Below are 19,289 nucleotides of genomic sequence, written 5' to 3'. Positions count from 1 at the left end.
CTTCCTGGACGTGTCAACCCAAGAAACCTAGTCTTATGCAACCGTAATAGTACAGTGGTATTCAATTCCCCTTTCCCCTTGGCAGGATTTGTTTTATTCAACCCAACCAAAGACCTCACTTACGGCCATCGTGTTGGATCTTACACCAATAAGTGTAATAACGAGGCCGACCAGGTCCACAATCAGGAGCAGGGCCGCCGCCATCATGAAGCGAGGGCAGAACACCCTGTACAGCATGAGGTGTCTCCTCAGCCACCCGGCCCAAGCCATGGTCGCAAGCGACTCAACAGCAAAGTAGGCGACGAAAATGCCCAGTGCTCTGCTGACACTCTCAAGTATTCCCTTTCTCTTAGGACCGACCTTCCAGAGCACGATGAGCGGGACGGCCGCAACCGCGACGATCTGGCCGCCAAAGGTGTTGAGAGCCACGACGATGGGGCTCCAGGGGTACCGGATTGAGAAGAGCGGGATGAAGGCGCTGTCCCATTGGATGCTGCTGAGGACAGCCTGGTGGCCCGTCTTGAAGTAGCCAAAGTTGCCAATGACACCAAGCATGATGGGACCAATGGCCTCGTTCGTGAGGGAGTTGAGGTCGAGGATCTCCACGAGCGACATGACCTGCCAGAACATGAGGGCCAGCGCACCGCCTCCCATAGGCTTGGAGAGGAGAATACAAGCTCCCACAATGTTCATGGGCAGAAGCATGTATCTGGCTCCATTCGTGTTGCCGTAGCCCAGAACCGTAATCTGAGTGGTTCCAGACTTGGTCGGCGTCGTCAGGATAGATACCAACGGCGGCGCCCAGACGAACGCAGTGGTTCCGGCGACGAAAACTAAGGCAAGAATGACTTGGGCCAGATAAACTCCAGCAGTCTTGAGGGTCTTATCCGGCAGGCTTGGGAACCACTCTCCATTGTCTGCAGCATCGAGGACCCAGTAGGTGGCCGACATCAGTAGACCGATGCGGTAGACATACTCAATCCACGCCGGGGCAAGTCCCTCCCAGGAGCGTGTGGGCAAGAGGAAGGACTTGATGATGGATGGCAGAATAAGGGCGACGGCGAATGGAATGACCAACTGCCACGTGGCAGAGGTCGAAGAAGTGGCCGAAGCGTAGTAGGTAGATGTGCAGTAGGGCATCTGCTCTTCACGGCAGAGCTTCGAGAATGATGCCATTCTGCCAAGAACGACAAAGAGAACCGAGTGGTAGATCGCAAGGGTGCGCTCCCTCATTGTTGGCACGGAGAATGCGGCAAAGATGTTGGCCACGCCAAAGGTTGTGATGAAGAACAGGAGAATCGAGTCCTCCCAGATGGTGTAGGAATTGGAAGCGAAACCGAGTGACTGGCTAAGCGTGAAGGTGACAGCAAGCCAACCCCAGACGGTGTTGGGCAGAAGGTTCCGGAAAGTCTTACCGAAGCCGTACAGCGAAACCAGTACACCAACCGCGCTGGTTACAGCGGCGCCGGCGACAGCGTAAACGAGATCCTCAGGCCCGGTGAAGATGGAGTATCCGGCACCGAGTGCTGCTCCGGGAACTGCGCCGAGAATGGCAGTAAGGAAAACCTTTTTGTGGAGGGTCTTATACGAAGTGGCAGCGTCAGCCTGGACACCCTGGAGCTCCAACTTCTTCTCCGCCAGGTCGAGCTCGAGGTCGTCGAGAACGGCAAAGTCCTCATCCGCATCGCGGGAGGCATACACAAGCAACGTGACGACACCAACAGCCATGACCACAATGCCCGTCACCATCTTGGGCACGTCAAAGCGAGCCCACAAGTCCTTGCAGATGCGCAGCGTCTCCTCCTGGAACATATTGAAGAAGCCGTAGGAGTCCTGCCATGACTTCCACTGCCACGAGCGTTCGGCCTTCCTCCAGAGATGCGACACATGGCCAGCGGTGGCGCTCTTGGACTGGTCAATACCACGAGCAGCAAAGTACGAGTCTTGGTATCGCTGAATGCCAGCGGCAGTCATACGAGACACAGATGCGAGGTTGTCCCAGGCTTTACCCTTCTTGCCAGCGAAAGCCTCCTCAATGGGGCCTCCCAGATTATTGTAAGGAATGGGAAGGCCTAGCAGCAGTGCCAGAGTCGGGACGAGATCGATCTGATTGACTGGCCTGATCTTGGCCATCGTAGGGGGCTCCTTAAACTCGGGCTTCGTCCGACCGAAGAACGGGCGTTTGGAATACATCCACAGAGCCGCCTCAACCTCGTCATCGCTCTCTCCGCCGTGATCGCCCTTTGCATCCATGCCATGATCTCCCATGACGACCAAAAGAGTGTCGTCGTCGATTTGTGCAACGAGATCGCGGATAAAACTATCCATTTGTTGAAGCTTCTCTCTCATTGCCGCGTGGTCCGGTCCATATCGGTGTCCGGCATGATCAACGCCAAGCAGATGACCAATGAGAACGTCCCACTTGCCCTTCTGCTCCTGCTTGAGTAAAGGGAAGATGTGGTCGATGACACCATTATCCACCGTGTGCAGATCCCAAACATTGAAACTATCGTACGCACGGCTCACGTTGGCCTCGAAGTAGCCGGGGAAGACAGACCACCAAGTATCGTCGCCGAGGTGAGCAATGCGCTTTCCGGCGTCCTTTAGTTGCATAAGCAAGTTATCCTCCTCGATGGCAGTACCAGCAAAATTGCTACCAGCGTCGATGAACGTTGGCAGTGTACCCGTGGTTAGACCCTTCAAACGCTGGAGCGTAGTCGTCGGCGGGTCCGCGATAAAGGGGCGCAAGAAGGCGTGCTCCGGGGACTTGACGGCGGTCTCGTGCAAGAAGGGAAGCGCATTGTGGTAGGGGGCCTGGTCGTCGACGGGGACCGTGAAATCGTATCGCAAGGCGTCGACAATGATAACCACCGCCTTGTCGAAGGACTTGGGATGCCAGCAGCCTCCTTCGACCGTGCCCTGACCCTTCCAGCTCGACGAGAGCTCAATCGGCGGCGCCGTGCAGTTGGACTTCTCGTCCAGAACCAAACGCGTCAGAAGGAACCCGCTGGTAAAGAAAGCAATGCCGACGACGTGCAGGCACAGTATCCAGGCCCAGAACCCGACGGTCCACCACCACCTGCGCTCGTACGCGTCCTTGCGCCGGGACTCGAAGACCTCGCGCTGCTTCTCGAGCAGCACAGCCCTCTCCTTCTCGGCCTGTATCTCCTCGGGCGATCTATTGGCCTCTTCGATTTCTTTTTGACGCTTCGCCTTAGCGAACTGCTCGGCAATGGCCTTGTAGTCAGCTGCTGGCGGCGGAGCCTTCGCTCGAGAGGCTTTCTGTTGTGGCATTGTGGGCTTGGCCTGGCTGGGCTGTGTGAGTGGTGGGAAAAGAAAAAGAAAAGAAAAAAGGGCGAAAGATCAAGGTTGGCACTCGATGGCCATTGGACTATAGGAAGCTGTCAAGCCCCTGTTTCGGTGTGGTATCGTTCGTTGTTGCTGCTTTGCAGATCGCAGCGTGTAGGAGAGATGATGTGGTTGAAACTGACGACGAAAGGAGCTCAAATTTAGAAGTGCCAGCTCCGGCAGCAGCGGTACCAGCGCGGGCCAGAGCCAGCTTTGGTGGGGCAAAAGGATGCAAGTCAGGGGCCAGGGATCTTGCACCTTTACGGTCGGCAGCCGCTGGGCCACTGACAGGGCTTGAAATGGAGCCTATATGTCATTAGGGACGTTGGGCGAGTACCGAGGTTCGTTGCTGCGTCTTCAAGCAATCATAGATAAATAACGGCACATTTTGAACGCTTGGTTCATGATTATGTATTTCGTACTCCAGATAACAATGCGTTTTTAAAACTCTACAGCGAGGCTTCTCAATCCAAGCGGCACTGCATTGATGTCTGATTTAAGCCAGAGGGTCTGGATCACGAAGTTTCAATCTCTGCCTGGGAAAATTTGCGCGCAGAAATCTTCCTCTTGAACAGCTCATCCATGGCAGCCTGCGGCCTGCCCCGGACCTCTGGCAGGCAAAGGTACGCCCAAACCCAGAAGACGGCATTGACACCAGAGTATACCATCGCCGTGCGAGGTCCAAGACCCCACCCATTGGGAGTATCCTCCAGCATCCTCGGCAGTAGCCACATGTTGAACTGGCCGGCGATGAGGTACGCTACACGGCCGATGACGAGCGTCTTGGCCTTTTGGCGCGTCGAAGGGATCTCTGGGTTGATGGCGTATGCGAGCGGTCCAATCGAGAGGTTGTAAACACCGGTGAAGACAACGAGCATGACCGCAATAACCCACGGAACGGCTACGTGTGCGTCGTTGAAGAAACCCAGAACACCAACGCCGGCCATAAGGATTACTGCGCCCCCAAGACCCCAGAGCCAGATCGTCCTGCGCCCGATGTACTTCATCAAAGGCCACGAAGTGACGATGCAAACGATGCCGATGGCGTACTGGATCAGCGTGAAGTCGTACGACTTGGAGCTGCTCATGCCGGCCTTTTGGTACAACTTGGCCGAGTAGAACATGAGCGCCGACCCGCACAGTTGCTGTGTTAGGTTGGTTGTCACAACTATCATGGTACGGCGAAGGTTGGTGCCGCGGAAGCACTCGAGATACGTGATCTCGGAATCATTCTTGTCGTTCTTCTCTTGCTCGTTCGTGAGCTCGAGGACCTTGACCTGGCCGTTAACAGGGTACGCTGGGTCTTTGTTTAGTCTGGCGAGTGAGCTGCGCGCGAGATCGGATCGGGATTGTCGCATGAGCCACCAAGGCGATTCTGGGGCGAGAAAGACGCAAATCAGTATGGGGAGAGGCCATACCCACTGGATAGCGACGGGTAAGCGATAAGCCAAGGTGTCGTTGTCTTTGATGGTCGTCACGCCCTTGATCGCTGCTGTCGAGAAGAGCTGGCCGAAGATCCAACACATGGAGACGAATGTCGTGAGGGCCGGGCGGAGTTTTAGGGGGGAGATGTCTGATGCGTAGGCGAGTACGCAGGCTTGGAAAGACCCCCACGGCATGCCCAAGAGAAAGCTACCGCCAACAATCATACCTAGACCTGCGTTGTAGCCTCCCGTGGCTAGTGCTGCCGTCGCGAAGAAGTTGACAAAGAGGAATACCATGACGGTGCCGAGGGACAACATCATGGTTTTGCGGTAGCCGAATTTATCCATGGACAGGCCGGCGAAATACATGGCGGAGACCTGTCCAACCTGGCTGCTGGTGAGAATCATGGACTGCCAAAGAGCAGGGATTTCCTTGGCGGCGCCGCGTCCTGAGGAATGGCCGAAGAGATTCTGGAATTGGGACAGGGAAAAGAAGTTGCCCATGAGGGCCAAGTCGTAACCCTCCCCGACGATGGTTAGAGCGAAGAGGATGGACCACTTGATCGCAGGACGAAACTTGCTGACGGTCTGCAGGTAAGAGTGTTGCTCCTCGTAGTCCCTGGCAGCCCTGGCCTCTGGGTCAGAGGCGATGGTGTCAGGAATCTCTTTCTCTTGCGAAGAAGACATACTGGTGGACTGTTGATGAGTGGGTTAGGAATGGTGATACAAGTATAGAGCCGGTCGTCGGCTCAGTAAAAACCAAACGGGATAAAACAACATTGACAAAAGTTCACAACAGCGGGAAGAACATGCCTTTTTGCCGAAAGACTGGCGAAAAGCGGGATGGATGGGCGCAACATACGACACGAAGCTATGGCTTCCAAGGGCCACTGCCGTCGAATTCGCAAAGCTTACCAGCTCGAAACCAGCAAGGTTGGGAAGGGGCGTCTTTGGGTGGTCCTGGAGCGGATCGACTGAGAAAGGGCGGACTTTGGTTAAGGTAACCCAACCTTCAGTTGCTGGCTGGAAGGGGGGAAGTACTGACAGCTTGAAAGGAAGTAGGTAGCTGGAGATCTGGCTCCACCTGAACAATACGGGCTGTTGGCCCCTCGCTCCCGGCTTGTGGAAAGGCGTTCCTAGGTAGCTTACAACTCAACTCCTCTGCCATCAAGGGTCTTGCATTGTTCTTCACAATACAAGAACATGACTCTGGCAAGGTCAGGTACAAAATGGCACGAGATGATGCGCACGTGTTCAGTCAACATGAAGTCATCGCAGTGCCCGGGCCGCTAGCGTCTAGGTAGCTCATCAACAATGAACTTTGCAGGCAAGCAAGATCATAAGTTTGTCTTCGGTCCATACATCAAACTCCGAAGTAGAAATGAGGTTGACATGGCCGGCTCGGGCTAGGTGGCGCGAGAATCACTGGATGCCACATGCAACAAGTCATAACCTGGATGGCCTGCATTGATAGCCCTAGATGCCCAGGATGTGCTTTACGAAAAACGGGTGCCGGGCTATTGTACTGCTAGAGCCAGATCCGAAGCCGTTGGTGTCCTCGATCGTGGTTGATAAACGCCTAGTTGGTACAAGGTTTTGCGTTCTTGGAACTATACAAGACCACTGCAAATCCAAGTACGAACAGGCTCAACTTTTACTTCTGTTTAGTTCAGAGGGCTGATCTACATAGGATTGCACAAATTTTGCTATCCGGTAGAAGGCAGATCCTACTCATGTCATATCCGAGTACACCAGATGACTGTCTAGACAGACTCAAGTCAGCCCTGCAACAATGGCTCCATACTTCCGGGGCGCATCTTTGCACCCAGGAATCGTGATATTCAATTTTACAGTCTATAATGTAGGAAGCCCTACAATCACCTCATTTCATCGTCTCGAGTCGCCGCTCCGATGCCTCGAGCTGTAGTAATCTCGATCTCTGTCCCTGTCCCTATCACGGTGCCCGTGCCTATCCCGATCCCTTTCCCGTTCACGCTCGCGATCCCTTTCATCCCTGTAACTCTCTCCCCTCCGCTCTTTGCGCTCGTTTCGCTTCTTCTCCTCATCGCGACGATACTCGTCCAGCCTTGGCCGGCTGTTCTTCTTCTTCCCCTGATTCCACTGCCCCAGATCCTCTGCGCCCTCCAGCTTCTTGGCCCCCAGACCAAGCTGGTTTTGCCGGCGCTCCGTCGGCTGCTTCTTCTTCGGCCCGCGCAACTTGCCGTCCCAACCCATGCCGCGCAGTAGCGCAGCGCCGAACTCGCCGTCAGGTATCGCCTCGTAGTCTGCGAGCGTCGAGTCCTCGCCCACGTGCTTGATGTCGGATAGGTAGGCGTCCTGCTCCGTCGCTTGGATGATAATGTCCTCCTCCTCGCGACGCTTCTTCCCGAGGAGAGCATCCATGGCGTCTTCGTCTGCGGTCCGCGGGGCCTTCACTTGTGAACGATCCTCCTCCTCGGGCCTTTCTGCCGTCGCATCCTTGACAGGGTCTGTCGCATCCTCTTCGCTCGTCTTGCGCTTCTTGATGGTCAAGCCCCACTGTATTTCCTTGTCCGCATCGGCGAGTTCACGATCAGACGGCTGTTTCACAGCATTATGTTGGTGTCGCTGCTGGGCCTGCACCTCTGCAGGCAGCAGGTTCTTGCCGCCTCTGCGCGCGCGCAGTTCTGACTTCCAGTCACGGTTTCCTTGCTTCTCGATCACCAGTTCTCGGGGTTTCTCTTTCTGTTTGGATTCGCCGCCAAACTCCGTGATCGCCTCGTGCCGTTCGCGGCCGCCATCGTGGTCGCCGTCCGAGTCCGAGTCGAAGGTGTTGTTGAGTGCATTCGTTCGGGGTCGCTTGCCTAGTGATGATGGTGGGTCTGGGCGAGAAGATTTCTTGTTATTTTTTGAGCTCGAGGAGCCCCCCAAGCTGATCGCTATTCTCGGAGCTTTGGGGCCGTCTGACATGGCGCTGGCGAGAAGACAGGCTGTAGTGGGTTGAGTTGAAAAAGTAGAGAGATGACAATCGCGAGAGGCTTGATCAGAGAAAGTATTGGTCGGTTCACCTTGCGACGTCAACTTGCAGGGATGCGGACCAAGCGTCTTATGTAAGGTGGGGCACGTTTTATGCAGCAAGTACAGCTAGAGCTCCCACCACGCATCAATATCGTAGCTTTTGTCTATGAAGCCCAACACTCTACTTTTGCAGGATACCGACTCCACTTCCTCTATCTCTCGTCACCACGAAGATTGCCAATCCCCTACGTAAACATTGATATATTCTTTTGTGGCAAAGACTGCTCTACCTAGAATGCAAAGACTTGGTCCTCGAGCTTGCTAACAGGGCGGGCCTTCTTAAATCCAAGGCTCTCGGCGGTTTTCTTCAGGCCACTGACCATGGGCGGGGGACCGCAAAGAAGAAGCTTGACATCGTCGGCAGCCTTGGGAAGCAGCTTCTATAAGTCTGTTAGCTCCGCATACAACGAAAAATCTTCCAAAGAGCCTTACGGTGATCATGTCGGCGGTGACGTATCCGACGCCTCCGGTCCAGTCAGCAGGCGGCTTATCCAGGACGTAGTGCACACGGAAGCCACTGTCCTCCTTAGCAAGAGCATCAAGGTCCTCCTTCAGCAGAATGTCCTGAGCCGTAACGTTGGCAAAGATGAGGTCGATCTCGGTCCTGTCGCCAGTCGGACGGCCGCGGATGACGGCACGGATGATTTGGAGCATGGGAGTAATGCCAGTCCCGCCAGCAATCATGCCAAAGTGGCGGACCATATTGGGGGTGTAGACGAAGGCGCCCTTGGGACCCTTGACCTTAAGGGTCTGGCCGACCTTCATCGACGCCATGTACTTGGAGATGTTGCCGGTGGGGTAAGACTTGATCAGGAGGTCGAAGTAGCCGGGCTGATGGTCGCCAGAAATGGGAGTGTAAGAGCGCACAATCTCCTTAGTGGTGCCATCGGGTTGGGGGCAGTTTGCACCGATGGAGATGTGCTGGCCGATGGGAAGGCCAAGGATGCTCTTCTCGGAAGGAAGTTTGAAGCGGTAGCTATGGAAGCATTAGCTACAAGATCGAGTTCGATGCTCTAAAAACGACTTACATAGCGACGTTGTGGGAGATGATGGTCTTCTCCTTGAGCTCAAACTCCTGGAAGACGTCAGGCTTGAGGACCTTCTTGATCTCTGTGCGCGGGGGTTGTCAGTGGTCAATTCCGAGGTGTTCCGAGAGGTACCGAACTCACGCATCGCGTTGAACTTGTAGGCACCCATCGCAAGCGCCAACAGAACAGCGTATGGAACCCATTCGCTCTTGGTGATGGCGCATCCCAGGATGATTAAACCGGCCGGGATGTAAACATTGTCGAAGTATTTGCGAGAAGCGAGGGAGTCGGCCATGTTGAAGACGATGTCCGAAGCTCTTCTCCACAGAAAGCGGTAAACGGTGTGGTTGGGCTCTTTGGTAGCTCGGGATCCAGGCCTGGGGAATCTAAGGATTGCAGGAAGAAACTCTGTCAATTAGTGCCACAAACTTTGCAGACAACGAGCACTGACTGAAGGGACCGCTGTTCCCGAAGCTGTCGCAGTCGATTGGTGTTGGATGAAGGTTGAAGCTTGAGGTGCGAACGTGCGAACCAGATATCGTAAGATCGCGAAAGTGGGACAGCCCCTCCAATTTTCTGTTGAGTTGCCGAATTTCTGCCAGCCCTTAAATGGCGAGCGGTCAAGTCGCAGTGCAGCTTTGCGATTGCGAGGGTCAGCGCGTGTGGATGTCTGGGCGCGGGAACGCGAAAGCGGACCAGAACTGGCAAAATATTCCGATGTCAAGAGCCAGGGGCCCGACCGACGTCGGCTTTGATGCGTCGGTGGCTTTGCTCTTACCGATGCGCCACTTTGTGGCCGTGCAGGCGGCTGGTAGGGTGGCAATGACCCTAGCAAGCCTAGCCACGACACCACGGTGTTACTCAACTTCCCTCAGCCCTGGGAACCATGCGGATGCGCGTTGTTCCAGAGATCAGCATGTTGATCAACCAAGTGACGGAGCTGAGCTGCAGGAGTCCTCTGGTTTCTAAACATACTGCTTTATTCGCACCCGGAGACGTTGTACCCGGGAAATGGACACTTCCAATGCGTTGATGTTCATCTGATGCATGCCACATGCCCATCAACTGTGAACCCTTCTCTAGCTATTCTTCCGTCATAATAGCCATCGAAGCATCGTGCGGCCCATGACATGTTGTGTAATCAGCCTGTAAGTCGAAATCCAATGCGGGACATTCCCGAATTCCTGCTGACGTGTTGGTCGCAGGGCGACACGGAATTATTGCACGCTCAAGTTTTGCTGCTCTCAGGCATCTTTCAGCAAGCTCGGTACGACAACAGACAGCTGCCATGCCGGGTTGACAAAAAAACCTTAAAGCTGTTCATCGCGCGCTGTGCTTTGCAGCCTCCTGGCTGTAGGTATTAGCAGCATCGTCAATGCGCCGTTTACCAACGAAAATACCTGTTCTTCAAATCGTTTAGCTACTCAGAGAGACAGTCCGTTGGTTACTGGTCGTCTTGACAGCGCGACAGTGTTATCTCGTCATTGGATCGATCGGACAAACAGCAGTAGTCGAAAAATGACATCATGGCAGCTGGCGGCGTGGCAGTGAAACGGAACGACCCAATGAACCACTAGTGTGGGAAGTAGCTATCTGGCCTTTAGTATGGTGACCTCGGGTGCATCATGAACGGCCTGAGTCTGGAATGCTGTTTCTGTGTATGCAACGCGGGTCAGTGGAAATTCTGGGATTTTGTGATCGGCCGGAAACAATGTTCGATGGTGGACCAAGCCATTGCATCGTCCCACGATCGGGAAGTGGGATCTCGGTGCCGTGTCACACGGTGATAACGCGTCCTTCCCCAGATGCAATTCTTGTTCAATGGGCCCCGGATGCAGGAGAAGGTGAGAGGGAATTCTGTGACGAAGAACAGAACTCTTCATCGTCACGTTCTTGCGGATACTTTGCGCTACCGGTGGTGTCGTACGAGGGTTGCGTTGGATAAAAGTTGGGTCTTGACCGATAGCGGTGGTTGAAAAGTGAGACCGGCCGGACTGTCAAGCGGTGCCGGTTGTCCCCGTTTCTGGCGCTATGTCGCTCTAGATATCCATCGGGCTAGACGCGGGAGATCCGTGCACAAGTCGTTGGGAGAAAGAAACATGCCTCCGTTGCGCCCGTGTTGCTGTGCATCCTCGAGTGACAGGAACAGCTGGCTCACGCATACAGCAACTGGGAAGCCAAAGTGTCGCTTTCTTTGGAACTGTGGCTGACGCAAGGAGGTAGAAAACTCCACGGAAAGGCAACTTCATGCCGTGGCCATGGCTGGAGCAACTGTGTGTGCATAAATCCGATTCATTTTTAGGAACACTGGGACAACAGCTCAATCAACGACTAACATTTGCTGGCTTGGCCCAGGATGGGGAGTGGATTGCGGTTTGATAATGGGATAATTGGTTTTGCACTCCTCGATGTGGCGGACCAAGCCTGCGGTAGTGGCTTTTTTTTTGTTGGATGGACCCCCTTTCCCATACTCGCAGACATGTACGTACACTACACAAAGCACGGCGAACAAGTCAACAGGGTACACCCGACAGGATCCCCCCCTGCCCTGACGACGATCAGAGACAAGTCGCAATCTTGACAAGTTACCCCCTCCCCAGCCCGCATCAAGCCCGCAGCTTCTCTTCAAGGAAGATGCCCCCAAATCCCCCCAATCTTGGCTGGCGCGAGATGGTTTCACAATCTCGCATCCGTGGAGGTAGCAGAGTCGGCCGGGTTGTTTAGACGATCGCGTTGCTGCCGAGCATTCCATCCCTTGGACCTGGGAAACGGGATGCGTTTACGGACATCTTCACTGGGGGGCACGCACGAGAGAGATTATGGTTCAGCGGAATGTCTGGAACCGTGTATTCTTGGATCGTTTCTTTGCCCGGGGTTTGAACTGTCCTCGAAACCGGCCGCATGGCATGATGACATTCGATGTTGCCGATGGCTGTCAATCCCTCCTTCGAACCGCAAACACGGGCAATTCTGACAAGGAATTGAGCCGATGGTCATTCGGTCGTTGGGCCGACGCATCTATATCTCGTGCTCGTCCTCGGCAAGGCGGCAGCCGGCACGGTGCTCGAGTCTGTATTTGGGTGCTTACGAACTGCGTAATGGAGGTAAGCCAATCAGTCTTGGCTGAAGCGCCAGGCAAGGCACCACACAGCCATGAACAAAGGAAGGGTCCCAAGACCACCCCTCGTATCCGTATAATACGGGGCTGACAAGGCCAGGGCATTCGAGCTTAGTGAAATGCTCTGTTTAATCCATCACAGTCTTTTGATGAGGGACTGAAGTCTATTCAAAGACACGAGAAAAAAGGGGACTCCGAGAGCACCGCAACTTCAGCCTGTAGAGAATTGTGTAGAATCACCTTGTGCCCGGAAGATAACGCAGCCGGAAGTGAGGCGGGCCGAGAAGGGGGAGATTTGAAGCAATCTTGAGATATTTCAAGTCGCCGGGGCGGCCCCCTCTTTCTGAATATTGAAAGTGGCTTGAAACGACCCTTACTTTCGGACTGGCCGGCTCTAGCGCGTCTCCACGGTAAGGAGCCTCAAGGAACCAGAAAGTTAGAGAAGATTGAGGGAGAAAAGGAAATAGAGGAGACAAGTCGCTGGCTATCAAGGCAAATCAATCGGTGATCACGATCAGAGAGAACCCTACTAGAAGAATCCTGGGTGGACCGGGTGGGCCAAGAACGACATGCATGGCTTGGTAGTGGTGCGGGCGACCAGGCCCGAGGGCGGCAGGGAAAGGCCGACGGAACCAGTAAAACTAATGTGATGCTGCCCGCGTCTTGTTTGCTGGCCTACCTACCTACCTTAGCCCAAAGCCCGAAGTGAAGGAGGGAGTCACGGCATCTAGTGTACAAAGTCGCACATTGGCGACTAACGAAATCTACTGCGAGATTCCATGTCCAGGAGCACACCCGGATGGCATATCACGCTATGAGCCGTAAGCCCATGGCCCCGGGAGCCACTAACTCCTCAGATGAGCATCTACCTACTTCAAGAGGCGGGTTGTGCGGCACTTCAGGTACGGATACAGTTCGCCCTACTTAGATGTTGACGTGCTCGAGTTGCACCGCCCGCTCCGCGTACGCCAGCCAGCTTGGCCGTCGACATACCGGTAGCGTAGCAACAACAACCCATGTCTGGTCAGTCGATGGCCTTCGGCGGGCTTGTGGATGCGAGGCTCCGTGGAATTCGACGGGGTTGGAAGGGGGGATTTGGCGGCAGCATGTGCCGGATGCTGTGCAGAGTAGTGCTGGCTAGCATTACAGTAGCATGGATCCGTAGTCTGAGGCACAGCAACAAGGTAGCTGAGGAGCGAGTGCCGTGGGGTGCTGTGCGAATGCAACATGTATCCCACGATTCTTGCGGTGGGGTATGCACGAGACTGAGATGCACTGTCTCTGATGGACGGTCTTTTCAGTCTGGTGCTACCAACAAGGTGCACTCACTCCCTTGGCGAACAAGCTGCAAGCAGGTCACGGACCCATGGCACCATGATCCACGCACGCAGGACGCGGATAATGGGATGGATAAGAGCGGACTCGGGTGCATGTTTCGATGGATATGTGTGGATGTTTGTGGACGCTCATGCCGCAGCAGCCTGTTAGAAGTTGCGTTCGTTTCTCAGGAGCTGACCAAAAAGTTTCCAGGGTGTGCTATGCTAGCAGTCATAAGCCTCCAAACAGCGGTCGAGTGAGCTCCATCGGCTTGCTTTCCAGCTGTCAGGGCAACAGAACTGGATATCCGTGCCTAGCAAGGAGCGAAGGACCCGGCGGAATAGAGAGATGGAAGTGCAGAGACTGAACCGAATGCAAAGTGCGTACAGCTTGCGCCCGTATCTCTGTACAGACAGTACCGTAGAGATACCTGGCCGGCCCGCATAGAAAAAGGGCCGCACCCATCAAGAAACCCACCACAAGCCCCAGGCTTCCCGCCCCGAGAAACGCCTCCCATTGGTGACGCAGCATGGGTACTGTACCGGCCAGCAAGCACCCACTGTCTCTTTGAGTGTCCAGGAGAAGTAAAGGATGAGAGACTGGAGAGGACGCCAGCGCCAGGAACCCCGCGTATGTCTCATTGGGCGAACGCTTTCGGGGGACAGAAACAGGATGGGCATCGATAACATCATAGCTGCATCAAGCTTGGGCTACCTGGGTAGGTACCCTTACTCGTATGGATACTCATACACTACCGTCCACTCCCAAGCCTGACCTCTATCCAATCTCGAGCCCAGAAAGCACTCCGGTCCTTGACTCCGTACCCACGCAGCGGCCGTACCCAGATTCCCGATCCCTTTTCTCTGCTGTGTCTCGCTCTCTGCTGCTGCTTTTGCTGCCGTCGTGAACACACTCCTTCCGTCACCTTTTTCCTTCTCATCCGTCCCTTTCTCCAATTCCCAATTCCCAAACCATCATTCCCATACCTAACCTTTGTCTCTTCCTCTTACTCACCTTACCTTTCACTTTCAACCCCCGGCTGGTCCTGCACTCCTCCATGTACATACACATACATACTCATCCTACCTTGGCCTGACGAATTCCTGATCTGACCCCATTCCGCTCCATCCCGCACCTACCGATACGCACGCACTTGGTACCTTTGCCCGACTCGCACCGCCTTGTCTCTCCCGACAGCCAGGATCAGGTCTCTAACACTTCTGTCTCGACATCCATACGCATCCACCCACCCAATCATCCGAATTGCACCCCTCGTCGTCCGTTGCTACCACCTTTCCTTTCCCTTCCAAGCAAGGTCCCTAGCTGTTGCCGGAGGCTTGCTGCACTCCAAATTCTTCCCTCCAAACAGCTGTTCCTTGCTCCCCAGGCGCCTTTTTACCTTGTTCGACCGAACGAGATAGAGAGAGACCCTTATTAACACCCCTCCGCCATCCATCTTCTTTTGTACACGCTTCTTGTCCCCCTCCTCTTCTGATACCTTTTCCAACCTTTTTACACGTCCCTTATCTCGACCCTTCACTTTGTGGTCTTGTTGACGGAGACACCTCCCTCATCCTTTCCGCCCACCCATTCCCCTCGAGTGTGAACAGCGCATCATTCACCGGTATCCGATTGACCTCGACGACCTGCCTGTTCGTAAACGTTGCATGGCCCAATAATCTGTATTCTCGACCTTGACGGCCTCGTGGGCCCGAGTAGGCCGGGGCAATTTTTTTTTTACGACGACGGCGGAATAGGCTGGGCTTGGACCCCCGATTACTGCACGTCAAATCTGTCAACCATGGACGCCGCCGCGAACCGACGGTCAATGCTGCCCACCATTCAGACGACACATCATGGAGACCCGAGTACTACGAAAAGGAGCGCGGCAGAGCTCCGGAGTGTCTCGACACCGACGCTGGGAGGCAAGAGGCGCAGTTTCTTATCGAAGACCTTCAGGAAGGTTAGCAGCAGCTCGTCATCCACCGACCTCGCATCCATGTCCGAGGAGGCATCCAGTGGCCTCCATATGAAGTCGAAACGAGTCCTGCACAAGAACAACGGATCTGGTGGCTCGAATTCGTCCTCGATCTTCTACCGTCTCAACCGCCGAGCTTCCAAGGACTCGTCCGCGAGTTCTCACATGTCGGAGGAAACACCAAACTATCTCAGCCCTCAGCCGCCGCCGCCGCCGCCGAATCCTGTTAGGATCCTTAAGCATGGACCGCTGAAGACCGACAGCCGGTTGTGGAAGTCCCGCGCAGAGTATGTCGTTTTGACTGATGGACATTTGATCAAATTCAGCAGCGTCGAAGCAGCGAGATCAAATTTTAATGAATTGGCTCCTCCGACGGCGCGCCTCAAAAGGTCATCGACATCGTCCACTTTGAGCCAGGATGGAACACATTCGGACGGCCGGGTCGAGATCCCTCTGTGCAGAATCGTCAACATTTTCAACGAAGAGGGTGTGAGTCCACACTTTGGACTGGATGTATGGTGGTCCGAGACTTCTCCTTTGGTATCATGGGCTTGCACAAAACTGTTCTTTGGTATGCCTGCAGAACGAGACGATTGGATGTCGGAAATTCGCCATGCTATTCGTGAGTCTGCGGGCTCATCCACCGTGCCAAAGGGTCTCATCGCGTCCAATGTTGAGTCTGCCATTTACGCCATCGTTGCAAGAGAAGAACCGTCATGCCGCGGATGCCCGCTAGACATCTTCCCGGTCGTCCAACGCACCACCCTTCTGAGTTCCAAGGCAGAGAACATTGAAAATGCCAAAAAGTCTCGTGACGGGTCATCGTATTACTTGCTCCTCGGCCAGAACAAGTGCTATCTTGTCCGAGTTGCTAGGACGTCGGTCTACAAGGCTCCCCAGGATATCGACATCAGCACTGTAGTCTTTGGTCTGACATCACTGGTCCGTCTGAAAGCTACTATGGTCCCTCACGAAGAGCGGTTTGTTCTTGGGTTCCGGTATGTGGTTCGATTTGGTTGTCAAAGTCACGAGTACCGCTACTAACCTGCATTGAAGATTACCCTGCGAAAACGAAAAGCGCCTTGAGCTCGCCAGCCGTTGGTACAGAGAGATTGTCATGACATTCATGAAGGCAGACCGCGCGGTAAAGCCTGCATGGCCTCAGCACATGCAACGAGACATCTTCGACATCAGAGGCCTCACCGCCCAGCTTCTGCTCCCCTCGGGCCAGGATTACGGTGGTCTCAAGCGAACCCTCGAAGCCTATTGCGCGACCTTTCAATGCAAGGCCCCTGAATGGACTGTGAACTGGAAGTGCGAACGTAGGGAACACTGCCCTGAGTTCCGACTCCTCCCTGCGAAGGAATCAGGCGGATATTCGGCTCTCCAGCTTTTGGCAGTCTTTAAAGCGCTCCGGTTCAACGACTACTTCAAGGCCCTGTCATTTCACGATGTTGACTTCTCGCCGCTGTGCGGCTTGACCGATGTTCCAGGCTGGGATGAGTCTGTGGCAGACGTCAACCGAGACGGTAAGCTGGGTGCTTTCAACGGGTCAAGATGCAAATTTGGCTAATTTTTTTTTACAGGAGTCGTGATCGATGGCGTTCACCGCGACATCCTCAAGTCTGCGCCATTACTATCTCAAGAGATCCACGCGGTTGCCTTCACCTCCGGATCAGTCAGGAAGATCGACCTGACCAACGTTCTGGCGTCGCGGAATATAGTTGGCGTTTCGCGTGCTCGAGCTGGTTCCAAGAAGGAGCCCGAAGTTGTTCGCCCGATCCTCCTGCTCCTCAGAACAGGCTGCATTCCTTGCGACACTCTGCTGGTCGGCGGAAACCCACTGACCGCTGCAGAAGTTGACGATCTGGGTGAGTAGGACTGACGGACTCTTGTGTATCCTTGACTGATGATATTCAGTGGACGTCTTGCACATTCCAGACCTGCTAAAAGAACTGGACATTTCGAGATGCAACCTTGACGAGAGGAGCCTGGAAGAGATCTGGGACGCCTTGCCATCTCAAGGATACAAGATGGAAGCACTAAACACCTCCCGCAATATCGGCCACGTGGATCACATGGTTGTGAAAAACAACCTTTCCCACTTTGTCTGCCTTCGAAAGCTTGGGATGGCCGGCAATTGCCTCAGTCAGTTTAGGGATCCCATCTTCTTTGATGAAACCATAATGCAATGGGGTCTGGAGGAGCTGGATCTGTCCAACATCAACGTATGTCCTTCGAGACCATCCTACCTTCAGCGACTGACTTTCCACAGCTGAACGATGCCACGTTACAAGTTTTGGGTAACTATCTACAGTGTCCCGAGGCCAACTACCTGCGCAGGCTAGATCTTAACAACTGCGGGATGACCGGTACCCAAATCGCTGAGTTGTTCCGCAGCATGGGCCAGGGTAGAGTAATGACATGCTCCATTAGTGGCAATTACCTAGAGACTGGCACGGAAGCACTGTCAGCTGCGATCGCCGATAACTTTGGGCCAACATCATTGTTCATGGACATGATCGAGTTCCAGAACGAAGAGAACTACATCAAAATCATCAAGGCACTGTCTCTCAACCGTACCATCCGACTTCTCAGTTTGGTAGGAACGTCGACCCCTGGGCAGGTTAGCGAAGAGGCTTGCATGGCTGTGTCGGATTTCTTTGCTACGAATCAGTCGGTTCAGTATCTGGACTTTTCCGGCTTCTCTGCCAAACTCGACGAGGGTCAGCTGGGTCTGGGATTCTCGCGCTCCTTGTCCGGACTCGCCGAGAACACAGCGTTGCGCCATTTGCGAGTTCGCAACCAAAAGCTAAACCTGAATATCGGCGATCTGGCACACGCCATCCACCTCAACCAGACTCTGTCAACTTTGGATGTGCAGGAAAACAACTTCAACCTATCGAACCTGTCGCACATGGTTAAGTCTCTCGACCAGAACAGCTCCATCCAGGAGTTTTGCCCCTTTTCGCGCTCCGAGCTCAACGCAGCTGTCAAATCGAGCGTGCAGAACGTGGGAATGCCCACCAGCCAGCCCTCCACAGCTCGAGCTCGCCGAGCATCGAAGGTTCTTTCGAAAGCCACGTTTGAGAACTTTGCAATGGAGATGGACAAGAATAACGCTCTCATGCAAAACCTAAAGGACGAATGGAGTGTCAAGACGGCTCAGATCGACCACGTCCTCGAGAGGAACCGAACCTTGGCCCTCGAGAAAGAGATGGCTCGTATGCAGTGGGATCCGCAGGAAGAGGGCCAGGAGGACTGGATCACCCTTGAACTAAGCAATGTCTTTGGTGGACTTGCGGTCAAGGCCATGAAGACTCGCCGTAGGATCATGCAACCCGGCTATCGTGGAAGCGTGTACTTCGGCGCCAATACTCCTCCTTTGGAACCTATGGAAGAATTCGGTGCCCAAGCAGCTCCGCATCACGTCACTCGGGAGGAAGTCATGGAAAGCCCCGGGACAGAAGGCGCCAGCGGCTCTTCTGGTCTTCCAACGCCCCCGAATGGGCACCAGCAGAAAGCCCTGTCAAGGAATACGCCATTGCGTCGAGCGCGCCCCAGTCTCGCGATGCCCCACGCATTGTGGACGATAACACTGACGATTTCGACCTATCTCTTCTGAAACATATGATTCAGCACGGCTTTGACCTCGACGAACCGACGCAGGCTCAGCCCGAGGACGTTGGCAGGAAAGCCGGGACCTCAGTGTCGACCACGAGACTCGGGTAAACCAACAACCAAGAACAAAAAAATACAGAAATCCACACAAGAAAAAAAGAAGAAAAGAAGAAGAAGAAGAAACAGTAAGGAATGAAAGAAAAGAGAAACGAGAAAAAAAAAACACATGAGTGAGGACTGGACACGTCAGCAACACCACAACTGAACTATAGACATCAGCGACGGCAACATCCTCTGTTTTGTGTTACATACTTTAGTGTTTAATCAGGCGTTCTCACAAAATGGGGGGCAACGTGTGTTATGGATACCGCGCGGGATTGATACCCAGAGTCGCAGGA

At 54.3% G+C, this 19,289-nt stretch overlaps 5 protein-coding genes across 5 annotated transcripts; 1 reads left to right on the top strand and 4 right to left on the bottom strand.

Moving 5' to 3' along the window:
* Window positions 1-93: 93 nt before the first annotated feature.
* Window positions 94-3,294, bottom strand: ColSpa_06832 (GPI ethanolamine phosphate transferase 3; the record flags this gene model as incomplete). The annotated part of the gene is made up of 1 exon (XM_049273044.1): window positions 94-3,294. One exon carries the CDS (start codon window positions 3,292-3,294, stop codon window positions 94-96), a length of 3,201 nt encoding a protein of 1,066 aa, XP_049129001.1.
* A 569-nt stretch (window positions 3,295-3,863) lies between these two features.
* Window positions 3,864-5,459, bottom strand: ColSpa_06831 (maltose permease MAL61; the record flags this gene model as incomplete). Its single annotated transcript, XM_049273043.1, has 1 exon — window positions 3,864-5,459. The coding sequence occupies one exon, from the start codon at window positions 5,457-5,459 to the stop codon at window positions 3,864-3,866; it is 1,596 nt and encodes a 531-aa protein (XP_049129000.1).
* A 1,200-nt stretch (window positions 5,460-6,659) lies between these two features.
* On the bottom strand, window positions 6,660-7,721 carry ColSpa_06830 (pre-mRNA-splicing factor SPP2; the record flags this gene model as incomplete). The annotated part of the gene is made up of 1 exon (XM_049273042.1): window positions 6,660-7,721. The coding sequence occupies one exon, from the start codon at window positions 7,719-7,721 to the stop codon at window positions 6,660-6,662; it is 1,062 nt and encodes a 353-aa protein (XP_049128999.1).
* A 338-nt stretch (window positions 7,722-8,059) lies between these two features.
* On the bottom strand, window positions 8,060-9,152 carry ColSpa_06829 (NADH-cytochrome b5 reductase 1; the record flags this gene model as incomplete). Its single annotated transcript, XM_049273041.1, has 4 exons — window positions 8,060-8,209; window positions 8,262-8,805; window positions 8,858-8,939; window positions 8,999-9,152. The coding sequence occupies 4 exons, from the start codon at window positions 9,150-9,152 to the stop codon at window positions 8,060-8,062; spliced, it is 930 nt and encodes a 309-aa protein (XP_049128998.1).
* A 5,941-nt stretch (window positions 9,153-15,093) lies between these two features.
* On the top strand, window positions 15,094-19,002 carry ColSpa_06828 (uncharacterized protein; the record flags this gene model as incomplete). Its single annotated transcript, XM_049273040.1, has 6 exons — window positions 15,094-16,268; window positions 16,327-16,799; window positions 16,857-17,141; window positions 17,212-17,498; window positions 17,588-18,700; window positions 18,748-19,002. The coding sequence occupies 6 exons, from the start codon at window positions 15,094-15,096 to the stop codon at window positions 19,000-19,002; spliced, it is 3,588 nt and encodes a 1,195-aa protein (XP_049128997.1).
* Window positions 19,003-19,289: the final 287 nt, after the last annotated feature.

The sequence above is a fragment of the Colletotrichum spaethianum genome (assembly GCF_022836535.1).
Source record: "Colletotrichum spaethianum MAFF 239500 DNA, contig17, whole genome shotgun sequence".
Lineage (NCBI taxonomy): Eukaryota > Fungi > Ascomycota > Sordariomycetes > Glomerellales > Glomerellaceae > Colletotrichum > Colletotrichum spaethianum.
The sequence above is the reverse complement of the archived record's forward strand: the minus strand, read 5'-3'. Positions and strand labels throughout refer to the sequence as shown.